The 13,551-nt window shown below is 29.3% G+C and overlaps 1 protein-coding gene across 6 annotated transcripts in view; it reads right to left on the bottom strand.

Annotated features, from left to right (window-relative positions):
- The window catches only part of LOC100160237 (pancreatic lipase-related protein 2), a 38,782-nt gene that overhangs the window by 5,026 nt on the left and 20,205 nt on the right, over positions 1 to 13,551 (bottom strand). For all 6 annotated transcript variants that reach the window (XM_029489386.1, XM_029489387.1, XM_016803892.2 and 3 more), the window contains one exon: positions 7,328 to 7,470. In XM_029489386.1, the coding sequence (XP_029345246.1) occupies positions 7,328 to 7,470 (143 nt within the window). The remainder of the gene's footprint in view (positions 1 to 7,327; positions 7,471 to 13,551) is intronic.

Below are 13,551 nucleotides of genomic sequence, written 5' to 3'. Positions count from 1 at the left end.
CCTTGCATTAATTTTCACGCATTTTTACCAAACAAATAAAATTTTATTGATATTTATAGAAAAAAAAATTAAAAAAATTGAAAAATGACAATGTCCGTAAGCAGCTCAAAAAGAGTCAAGTTATTTTCAAATGTTTATCGTGTATAGAAAATTCTAATATAAACATTCAGTGGAATTTTCAAGTATCTACATTCATTCGTTTTTTAATTACAATAAAATAAGAAAATCGTGACGTAAGAAATCGAGTGAATATCAAATGTTGTAAAAATATGAATTTGAAACGCTCATAAAAATTTAATTTGAGTTTCTTATAGAATTTTTTTTTTTTATAAAGGTAGATAATAACTTATGAGGAATTTTGTATTACATTTTCAAATCTTAGTTCTAAAAAGAAAAATTTTTACGAATTATTAACTCAAAATAATTTGCTAATTTTCGTGATTTTTACATATTTTGTCAATTTTTGAACTTTAAATGCTAATAAAAAAAAACTGTGACTAAGGATTTGTGACTAAAGTACGAACTAGATTCACTTTCTTATCAGAAAAGGTACTGTTGAAGAAAATCCAAGCACTTTTACTGTCCTAAAAGGTGATGACAGACACACACAAAAAAAAAAAAAACACACATCATTGTAAAATCAATACATTCATCGTTCCACTCAGAATCTAAAACAGTTTATTAAAATGTAAAAAATTACATTAAATGGATAATTATAGGAACGAATTATAACTATTTATATTATATCTATAGACGTCGTTTAAATTATGCATTACAAGAAATATAGCCGAAATAAATGTACCTAACTATTTATTACCGCATTATACTTAATACTAATTATTAAATATTATTATCCAGTTGGCATCCCGCAGTTTTACAATATCAGGACATATTTATTTATTTATTACATAAGGATGTTGTAAGCGAAAAAAAATTACGAGTAGGTACACATATCATTAGCTATGTGCTTTTTGTTTCTACGCGTTAGATTATATTATTATTTTAACCATTAAATTCAACTCGTTAAGCTAGAAAGTTATTTTTACTTAAAACCAACTAATTAAGTTAGAAAGTTACCTTAACTCGGTTAGTGTCCAGCTTTGAATTTATTGAACATCTAAGTTTATATAGGTTATTAGGTACTAATAAGCGTAGCATAAATTAATATGCTGAGAGGGGCCCCCTCTTTCATTATTCACATATAGGTACTCATATGGTTTTGGGGAACACAGGATAGTGATTTTTATCATTTAGATATTCTGAGCATCTGTGTGTGTGTGTGTGGGGGGGGGGGGGGGTGATGAAATGGCGACTGAGGAGTTACATACCACAATTCCACCGTAAATTCACCAATAAATTTAGGTTGCTATCCAGCAGCTACACCGTTTTGAATATTAAACAGTTAACGGTTAGCACACACGATTCTGCGCATATGATTAACCTCTTCGTCTATCTACAGATTAGGTACCTTTACTGGACATTTATTATCTGTCTTCGTAATTAATGTTTTACCTCGTGCCTCGTCCCAGCGGCGTGCTGAACAATTTCCAAACCCGAGGCAAACTCAATATACCAATTTGACCACCCACCCGGCACTCACAGCTTTTAGTCTCCATTTTTAGAATTTTTTTTCAAATTAATAGTTTAAACATTATTACTCAAAACTTTTTATCGTATTAAATTCATTGCCCGGTTCCAACCCACACATTTATTTTTTTAAGCAATTGCCTAAAAAAACCCTACTTAGGAACGCCATCCTAGCTCCCTACAATACCAAAACGATTTCTTATATAATAAAAATTAGTGACGTTGTTGATCATCGATTCCTAATCAGTTGTTAACGAATATTTTCTTTTATATTTGTCAGTTAGACACAGGATTTTCGATAGGACGGTAGCGCCCACCCCCCTCCCCCCGCTAGATCCACCTCTGCGCCAACCAGGGATAACCTTTCAACTAAACTATATATTATGACAAGCAGTTAACAAACTATATTGTCCGTCCGCTATAGTTATTATAACTGAGTGCGCTTATCTATATAGTTTTTAAAATTAAAAATAATTTAATGATAATAATATTACCTATGCGAGACCATAAACGATATTTATGCGAAATGTGCACAAGTAGATGATAAATGTTTCGCTCATACAACTGACCGTCGGTAAACGTTCCCGATCCTCCACTCAGATATTCCTTATATGGCACACTATAACCACGTCACTGTGTGTGGCCGACCATTGTCGATCTGTGGACAGATTGGTGGTCGGTGGTCGGTCGTGTTGGCGGGAAGTGCGGGACGGGGATGTCCAATCACCGACATGATTTCGTCGAGGGCTCGAGGCACAGGTTACATCTCTTGTGGGACCACAACGGCGGTATGTAGTTATGAGTTTTTACGTTTTAATGTATTTTTTTTTTTTTTCAGTAATTTGTGGTTTCATCGTACTAAATTGTTATTATTATTATTGTGGTATGTCCTTGATAAAAACGTTTAATTACTGGTACACGACGTAGCGTATATGATTTAAGAATAAAATTTAACGAAATTCGAGAACTGAACACACGTACAACCGGCTACCACGTGTAATCTATAAAATAATATAATGATTCATCTGAAATAGACGCTTAACATTTCATTATTAGCGAGTGTGATATTATCATGTTATATGCAAAGCACGAGAGCGTCAGTTCGTCGGTACGCGGACTATAATAATTTTGCTTTAATTAAAATCAAATTATTTTGTGTTTTAAACTTTGCTGATGTAGTAAAATGCAGAATAATATTATGAGGATAATAAATAATTAGTTTTAGAAAAACTAAATCTAAATAATGTCAAGCACGTATCTAGATAGATCAAACAAAGCGGTCTTATTCCCAAAGGTGTTGTTTACAAGCGTAATCAGGTGACATAACTCCCACTAACATGATTTGTATAATAAGGGCTTTTAATTCGTCCTATCTGTTATTATATCTATATGTGCTTATAAATATTTTAATAAAAGTGCTCGAATAAAATAATAGGGCTTAATTGTTAATGTTAGGTAATTGTTTGAACAAAAGAAAAAGATTATTAAAACAAAATGTCATGCGCTACATAATATAAGTAGGTACCTATATAACATTAACATACACAAACTAAATTAACATTAATATATTATAATAATTCGTTACCTATTTAAGCGTTTATCACTATTATTATATTTAGCAATTATAAACCCGTGTTAAAAACATAAAAATAATGTTAGATTAACCCAACGTGGGAACACATAAATCAATATGAAATTATGTAGGTATGAATATTGATAATGCTTGAAAATATCCATACACCACAAAGTGTATATAGTTTCACGTGTTTCGTAATATTATTCAAATTATCAGACTTTAAAGCAGCAGCATTGATGAACATATTAGGATCAAAAGATTGCGTACCTACCTTGTAAGATAATAATTAAAAAGTGGCCAAGGAGTAGTGTCGCAAATATGGGGGGGGGGGCTTAAAATATAATAGTATACCATTCTTAAAAGTATGTACCTATAAATTATAATTAAAAAAAAATGTGTTGGGGCTTTAGCCCCCCCCCCCCCCTAAACATTTTTCCTATTTGCGCCACTGACAAGGAGGTAACCTCTCCGCTGTACAATAAATGTCAAGTGTCTCTCGTCGTTGAATATGATATCACTGATAAATCATTGCAAATATGAATTATTACGATTCTGAGCGGAGAACGTCGACCGACTTGTCTATATTTTATTAAATACCTAGTAGGTATCAGAGTGTAACAGAAAGAACTGACCAAAAAAAAAAATAAAAAAATAATGCTAATTAAACGTATGACAAAAATTGATAAAATTATAGTATTAGTAAATAGTTTTAGAGATATACCCATGTTGGCAAATTTCCAAAAATAATATTCTTAAAAAACTTATTGTGTTCTAAATTAATTTAATCAAAAAAATATTGAAATTTTAAAAAATAAACTACTTGATTTAGATAAATGTTTTTATCATACAAATCGTTCTTATAATCAGATTCAAAAATTGGCTATTTTGAATTTATTCAAAAAATTTAAATAAAATTAAACATTTTTCATTTTCGGCATTAAAAAATAAAAATAATTTTTTTTTACTCATGTATTGCAAGTGGCTATAAATTAAATATCAAAAAAAAATTTTAAGATACTGATTAGCACAAAAGTTATTCCAAAAGTCAGTTCTATCTGCTACACCCTGTATAATATATATTTTTAATAATTGTATTATTATTTTAATAAACAATTGGTGGATTATAATTTAAAAATATTTTCAAAAAAAGTAGAGTAAATTAGCTATTTGGTTAATAACCGGAATGGTAATTGTAAACAATAAATAATTACTCAAATTATTCAAACATACCTACGACTAAATTATAAGTCTTACATTTTTAGTAAGAAGAGAAACATATCGTTTCTAAATCTATAGATTAAAGAAAAAACATTTTTACTGAAATATACCGTGTCGCGTATCGGTTGAAATGTTATCGACTATCGAGTAATAATCGGAATGATAATATTGTTATCGGCTAGTGAGGCCGACGGGTTTGCCCTCGATCAATTTTGTATTGTATATAATTCAGTCGTCGTCGAAAAAGAGCGAACGTGACGTGAACATGTCGGCTCCGCATTATTATAGTAAAAATAAAAGTATTTTATATTCTATTTGCTCAATGTCTTATAAATTATTAATTAAAATAATAGTCTAATCAACCTGAGTATCCGAAGTAACCAGTAAAGGAAACTTACAGTCCACTCCGCAACATACCGTGTTGAGATTCCAGTTACCAAAAAATTCACTTCTTTCGATAGTAGGTATACAAAATGATAGAAACCGTATTTGCGTGTTAATTTATTGTTAAAATTAATGTAATTACATTATGCAATATGCCATTTTTAATACTTTCATTCGAGGCGGTTGTTTAATAGAAGTAGTTATGCTAACCTTATTGTTTTTAAATTTAATTGGCTTACACCCCGTAGTATTCACTGCTGTCGGTTTTGTTTCATTTTCATTAATATAATACCGTTTACGATAAACCGTGTTATTCTATGAAAATAGTCATTGTTTCGTAAAAAGTGTATTTTGTACAGATTATATTTTATTTTTATTTGGGACTCATCATTATTATTACTATTATTCGAATATAATATTCACCATTGACTATCTCCTATACACTTGTACTTCTGATCTAGTCGTTTGAAATATTATTATAACCTACATGTTTGATTTTTTGGTTTTAACAACGAGAGTGGTGAAAAACTGAAAAACTGAAATATATGTTTATAGTAAAGTATACATATTAGGTGTAACATTTACGGCTTTGCGTTAGTATTTATTATTAAGATGGATTATAAATACTATAATTTATAGTGAATGGTATTGCGTACATAGGTACCTAATATATTTTTTTAATCGGGCACATATTAATTGTCTAACGTGGTAAGGTTTTCACCAAAATCCTGTTACTCGTTTAATTTGCTTTTGTTGACAGCGTTGTACTAAAACACTATATATCCGTTGTTCTGTGGCACAATAATAATGTATCATAATTATGATGATAATGTTCGTGGCTTTAAAACGACGTGTCAAGTGACTTAGTGAAATCTTGGTAAATAGTATATACATAGTATACCGAAACTTAAACACTAGCTTAAAATACAAAGTTGAGCAAGTTGATAAAATTTGTTATTATGTGAAGTTAAACGAATTTACGTAAATTGAACTAGAGCTGAAATTAAAATGCTATTAATACTATGCAAACGAAAATTTTAGTTGTCTGTACTAGAAAATTTATATTTTAGCGTAATATTGTATTCATATTGCGTACGGCGTACCTATTTACTTTAAAATACAATATCGTGTTATAAATGTATAATACAATGTCATAAACGTCAAACGAGGCGATTCAAATATATTATAATATTGTAAATATGTTGACAAGGTACCTACTATGTTATTATGTGATTTTGATGTACCTAGTTGGTTTCTACTTATGTTATAAAAACATTATTTTATAAACAGGTCAATGTTTTTGGGCGAATTACCGCTTGTAACCGAGTTCAGGTAGGTAGGTTATTAAAAGTAAATACCGGGCGCCGGCTACTAGAAACACAATTACATCCATACACTAATTAACAATGGGGTTAATAAAAATTAGAAAAAACATTATTGTGCAATTTTAGTAAATTAATTAATCCAATAATTATTCCTTTACATTTTTATAATATATATAAAAAATATTATATTATGTGAGTATTTATGAATTTTAAACATTGTATCATATTTTGTTGGTTAATGAACAATATTTATTTAAATTGAAGTGTAACTTGTATTTTAATTTCTATATAATTTCCAATTGGATTACACACATATATATATATATATATTTTAATTCAACAACATAATATATTATCTAATACAGGTGGTGTATTCAACATAAATATGTATATTAATTGATATACAAATATAAATATATATTTATTTTTATTTACATATTTTAAACGTTGCAGTATAGCTAATATATATATATATATATATATATTGCAGTATAGCTGATTGTATATTGATATATTAAAAATAAATTTAAGGAACTCTATCAAAGTATTGTAATATAATAATTATTATCTTAGGTTTGGCCAGAAATTGGAGTCTGCAGCGCACGGCTATGTACCTAAACATGGGTCTTTGGAGAAAAAATTCCCTCAGGTACCAGCCACTGGGGAAAAATACTCAAGCATAAAAATCAAGCCACTTTTAATCAATGATTTTAAAAATAAAAGTACATACCTATATATATTATATGGTAAAATATATAGGTATAAATATTACTATATATATAGGAATTAGGAGTGTTTTAATTTTTCTTGTATAGATAGGTAGCTACTACGATTTGAGATGAGATTATAATTGTAGCGATTTCGTTCAATCATAATTTATTAAACTAATAAAGGTATATCGTGCAACTTTAGTTACCTAATTTAATATAAAATATTTTTCATAAAAGAGTTTTTTTCGATAATGACCTATAATGTAGGTATGTATTATATATAAATTGTATTAATATTTTTTTTTTATTGATCTTTACCTACAGTTAAATTATCATCAATTATTATATTTAGGCCATGGGTACATAATATCATAATGGATGAATTTTTATTCAGGGGGGTTTTTTTCCCCACTTTTTACCGCAATTCGTTATAATGTAAGTAGGTGTATGACATAAAAGAGGACAGGCTGTCTGCGCCGTGTATCTACAAATAAATAGTAATGTCATAGTTTTAGTGTTACAGTTACCTGGTCTGAGTTCGGTGTTTGGCGAATAGTCCTTGTGACCCGTGTAACCGTGTATGAGCAGCTTGATGGGTGCGTGCGGCACAAAAGGAGCTTCCAACAAGGTCTCCGGCTTCGAGAAGTCTAGAATATGGTTGTCCGCATACCTATGTGTACATATTATTTGATGTATGTATTTATATATACTATGCATAGCGAGAGCAAGGGGAAAAAAATAAACGTCTAAATAAAAGACTAGTATAATAATTATTTTTTCGTTTTGTTTTACTATTTCACTAGCAGCCCTTAGGACACAAACGTACGTACTTACCTATCTCCAGCAATACAACACACACACACACACACACTCTTAGGTACGCGATTATTATGAATACAATAATTATTCCGTCTTTTTACCGCCGCTCGTTGTCTAATTAAAATCGTCAACGGTCCACGGGGCGTGTATGTATATATAGTATATATACAACGCATAATACACGAAGGACGCACACAAACAGGCATATAATAACATATTATATACATGGTCCGCGGGTATTTTAATTATCCACGGGGCTTTTGTACGGCTCCTGTAGTCCTTTACCATAATAATAATAATAATAATAATAATAATAATAATAATAATAATAATATGTGGTCGGTGGACTGTTTGAGGTTATAATATTTTGTGTTTGCGTCGCGTGTTCGAAGTGTCTCTACACAACTGCAAAACGATCGCACACAATATTATTAGGTATATAGGCTCATATCGATGAAAATATACAAAGTCGGCAAGTACCTATAATTAGTACCTATAAACACATGACATAATATTAAAACAATACGTTTTAATCGTTTGTCCAAATTGGCTATATAATTATAAACGTGTCATTATGTTGTCAGGGGGCGACGATCACGTTTGACCCGTCAATCGGCTGCTTGGAGCGATGTTTTAGGCGAGGACCGAAAGCAAATATACGTCATAATATCCCCCCACGGCAGTCGTATATACCTTGAACTCCATTTTGTCCATCAGAATCTTATCCGCACTTTGACGTTGTCCCCGCGGTGCGTAGGTATATTTTCATGATCGATATACGCGAGTCTAAAATTATTTCTAACGTTCGCGCGGAAATTCTCATCGCCGCGCCGTAAGAGTTTTCTAGTTCCATAATAATATGTACAACGTAGGTGCGTTTACATATATATATATATATCGTATTATACACAATATATATGCATACACGACACTATGGCAGTACAATACGTCTCGGTTGACAAGTCTCGCTCGTTAGATACCACGTCCCCCCCGCCGTTACCATCTGAAGTATGTGTAAGCAATGTTCAACGGATCGTGATTTACCCGTCCGGGAACGCTTCAGATCCTCAAGATATATAATATGTATATATATGTTTAAGACGTGTGTATACGTACAGGTGTATGGCTCGTACGCCAACGAGTTTCTAGCTATAATATTATTACGGAGACAGATACGCTTATAAAATAATGTCTCAGTGCATACTTAAAATTAGTACACTCCACAATATTCTATTATGCATCGATGGTCCTGATGAACTCGCTGATGAGCCTTTAAATTTCAAGATCAATATTGTTCTTTCGACTCAAGAAATAAATCTCTCTTCTATCCTTTGACTATCTCTAATAGATATTCCAAATCATTGTAGGTACTCTCCTGTGAATAGACTTACGTCGATTGGTAACTCTGAACTCTAATATTGATTTATTCAAAACATCGCTATCACTGAAAGTTAACTTATTCATTATGACGTATTTTATTATACATTAAGTAAACTCAATCCACAATCATGCTGTAACCTTTATATTTTTAATTTAATATATTTTTTTAGGTTTTTTTTTGGTTTTTTTGTTAAATAATTAATAACTATATAATATGTAGGTACCTACCTACCTATATGTTGACTTTTGTTGTGATGTTTTTAATTATTGACATTGATTTAATTTTTCATGATTTAACTAAATATTTATTTCTCCTTGTCCACTTTGAAACTGTCACTTTATAATTATTGATTGTAAATTGGAATAGTTTCCGTAATATAGATTATTATTATCATTGTAGAAGCCGGGGGCCTTATCGAATTGTAATTTTGCGGATGTAAATCATTATTAAAATACTAAGTAGGAGGTACCTATAATTATGGCATAAGCGTTTCATAAGTTCGGAAGACGTTCGAGTACCTACGCTTCCCGTAATGTTATCCCGAATAGGTAGATTTCAGATTTTATAATAACATTGTGGGTGGGTAATCCATGTCTCTATATTTGAAATTTACAACCAATCTAGTATAAAATATTCTAATATGTGCACTAACCGAGTAGGTAACGCAACATATCCATACCGAAATCCTTATAAATATGACAAGCCCAAAACCGTGGTGGTTATTTTATGCAGGGTAACTACCTTTATCCAACATATAATAATGTGCACGATGCAATAGTGAATTATTACGGTTACACGACCGATCCGGTTATCGGTAAGCGGGGAAGTATAGGCACGTCTGTTATAGGTAGTACAATATTATTCCACCTGCACTGGTCGTATTTATTTTAATCAGTTATTCATTTTCATAATCGGTATCTACTCTGTAGGTTTCATTATACGTTATATGAGACAATTATTCATCTTGTTTTCGAGTCGTATCTATCAAAAGAATACTATGTAACATTTATTTTCCAGTGTGAACACGGGAAAACAATGAAAAACTGTCCTCATTTTAAGATGTGACGTACATGTATCGAAAAAACACTTATGATCCGGAATTTCAGAGACTGAAATAAGGTTCATCCACACGATCTGCGTTTCTCATAAGTGAATATTTGTTAAGATAACATAAAAATAAAAACAGAGTTATTTGAAAAATTACAAATAAAATGGTATGCGCCGTGACTGATTATAGTTATAATTAGGTAATTATAATTCTATATAGGTTTATTAAATTATATAAAAAATATGACATAAATATATTTATTTGTTTTTTTAACTGAAAGCCATACTGAATTTTTTTTATCAATTTGTATCAATATTTCAAAGACTTTTTAAAATATTAGATTGATGTATACAACTTTTGGCGAATTCGAATTTTTAAATTTCAGAAACATTTGGTTTATTTAAACTAATATATTTCTATACCAAAATATTTGTTTGAATTTTAGTAAAAAAAAACCATTTGACAAACCAAGGTATTAGAATAAGACTTTATAGTTATTATTTTAATATTATGTATTTGCAATGTGAAATCTATATTTTTAATATTAATATTCACGTTGCCTCTATTTTTTTTTTACTGTACGTATATTATTACCTGAACGTATTACTTAGTTCAAGTATACAAGTTTAAACAATGCACGTGTATTTTTTAAAATATTTTAAGTGATATATTGTATTCTAAAACAGTTTTATTTACTTATCGACAAAAGTTGATATTAACACTCCACACACGTAACATAAAATAAGTAAATTTAAGAACAGAGAAGAATACAAAGTACACAAGCAACGTGACAAGACGCGTGAGTATACCGAAACCGTCCAATACTTTTAAATTAATAATTGGAGATTATAGTATAATAATTTTACTATTTGTGAATTCTATTCGATCGATTTTCAGTCGTGCTAAGAGAGAATGTCCGGGGGTGAAAGTATGAAACTATGATTGAAGGCATTAGTTTGAACATTTATACTATAGTGATATTTTAGTAATTTATTGATAGCTCTAAGGCGATATGAGGATTTCCATTTGATTTTGGTAGGTACATACAATTTGTAAACCGATTCAAACAAAATATCGAATTCTTGTCATATTTTTTTAGATTTCTGTTTACCTACCTATCTATTTTAAATTATTTACTGAAATTCAAAAAGTTTAAATTCTTAGAATCTTATAATAATTACGTATTTCCAATACATATTATTAAAGTTGATGGCCTGTAACTAAAATGCTTACTATATTTTGTGGAGCTATAGGTAGTCTATAAAATATAATGTTTAAATGTTATAATAAATTATAATACATTTATCGTGCTGGAAAAACACCTAAAATGTTTAATGGCATGCACACAATTATTATTTAATTGGGATTTAAATTTCATTATAGAATAAACTTGTAGAATTAATTTAATAACTAAGGCTATTGTAATCATTATTATAAACAATAACAAAACTTAAATTGACAGGTCACCCGGGAGATTATAAAGAGGGTTTGAGAGGGATAAAAGAAAATATTCTCTTTAGTCCATGAATAAAACACCTATAATTTCTATTGAGAATAATTATTGTGTACCTAAGGATAAACATATTTATAAATACCTATAGATACTGCTTATACTACAGTAAGAAAATTATATCTGTACAGTGTAGGTACCTATATATAAATTGAATTTACTTTAATATTTAAAATATTATAATAATCGTACTTACAATTATTTTGATCACCTAATGTATTGATCTAGGTGTTATAATTTTATTTAAAACTTGAGTTAATTTAATTTAAGTTAAACACAATATAACTATTAAAATAAAAAATAAAAGATAAGCGTTGTTAATAAATAATGTTTGAATAGAGCAGTATTTTTAACGTCATGCATCATTCAACAAGTAATAAGTATAGCTATCACAGAAAATAATAATATAACTTATAAGGATTTTTTTTTCACGTACATTTTCTATGGCGGGTTACTTACGTTGTTTACTTTTTTGATTTTATTGATATTATTATAGCAAAAGTAATGGATTTTTAAAAATGGCTTTTCGTTTTATTTTTTTATAAAAAGGATAAATAAAGGATACTGAACAATTTAAAATTAAAATTAATAAAACTACAACAAAGTACCAGCAAAACGCACAGACAAAAAACCACACAAGACTCAAATATGTTATTAATCATGTTGTTTTAAATCAGAACTAATAAATAATTATTAATGTTGAGTAAATTGTTGATAGACCCACGCCTTCCCAAATTATAAAATAGAAAACAGTAAGACGACTGCGAGTTTTACATTGGTTTAGTGGTGTATATAGGATTTAATTTGGGGGGGGGGGGGAGTTGAAAACCTGTGGCTTACTATTTCGTTTGATAAGAAAATCCAATGATAAATTTATATATAGGTACTTATGATTGTTTATATACAAACTGGAGTCTGAGATAATATATTTATGAACACATTTGATAGAAAATCGTAATTATAATTAATTTTGTATTATAGAAGATAAGAACACACATTAAAAATATGTACCTATAATACTAGGTGCACCTAACGTATTATTATCACTTTAGTTAAAGTAAATAGGGTACATACTATAAATATAAATAGTAATTATGGCGTAGGTATAAGTATATTACCATAAGTAGAATATAAAAATTAAACACAAATTACTGATTAACTCAAGATATAATTAGTGATTCACATTAAAATTATAATAATATATAGGCACATATAAATATATATTATACACATTTTTCTTATTGTGTACATTATTAAATGTGATATTGTATAATATCACATTGGATATTATGGAAATTTCGTATAATTAATAATTAAACACTGCAAAGAACATAATATTATTATATAAGCGCACTGTTTTACTATTCGTGTGAGCTACTATACTATCTGGTTTTACTAACCATACTACCATATATATTATATTATAATGTTAGTATTTTGTGACATTGCCACAGGGTACCTCCAAGTGAGATAGATTTCGAGTGGTGTACCTACGTAACAGAACTACAATGGAAAATTGTTAAAATGCAAAGTGTGTCTAACGAATGGTTGAATATGTTAATATTGTGAAAATATTATATTTTACAATATTATGTAGTTTAATGTTTGTTTGTTTGCTCTATTTGACTTTGATATTAAAATAGTAGGTTGGTATACATACAAAAATATTTTGATGACCCAGTAGGCAGTGTTCATGTAGGTACCTACCTACCACCTAGGTACATAATAAATTTGTATTCAATCTATTAACTCAGGTAAAATAGTTATTGGTTACCCAAGAAATGTTTTAGCTTTGGTGGCCTAAACATTCTGAAACCCCCACGATAAAGATCATATTTATCCGTTCATAATTTATTTATTCAAATTTAAATTTTTTGGGATTTTTAAAGACAATATTTTTAAATAACTAGACTTTTTACGCTGCGGTGGCTTGTGCAGATGATACAAACTTTTTTTTCAAGTGATAACTTCTATTTTTTACTGTAAATTGTCA

The sequence above is a fragment of the Acyrthosiphon pisum genome, chromosome A2 (assembly GCF_005508785.2).
Source record: "Acyrthosiphon pisum isolate AL4f chromosome A2, pea_aphid_22Mar2018_4r6ur, whole genome shotgun sequence".
NCBI classification, from domain to species: domain Eukaryota; kingdom Metazoa; phylum Arthropoda; class Insecta; order Hemiptera; family Aphididae; genus Acyrthosiphon; species Acyrthosiphon pisum.
The sequence above is the reverse complement of the archived record's forward strand: the minus strand, read 5'-3'. Positions and strand labels throughout refer to the sequence as shown.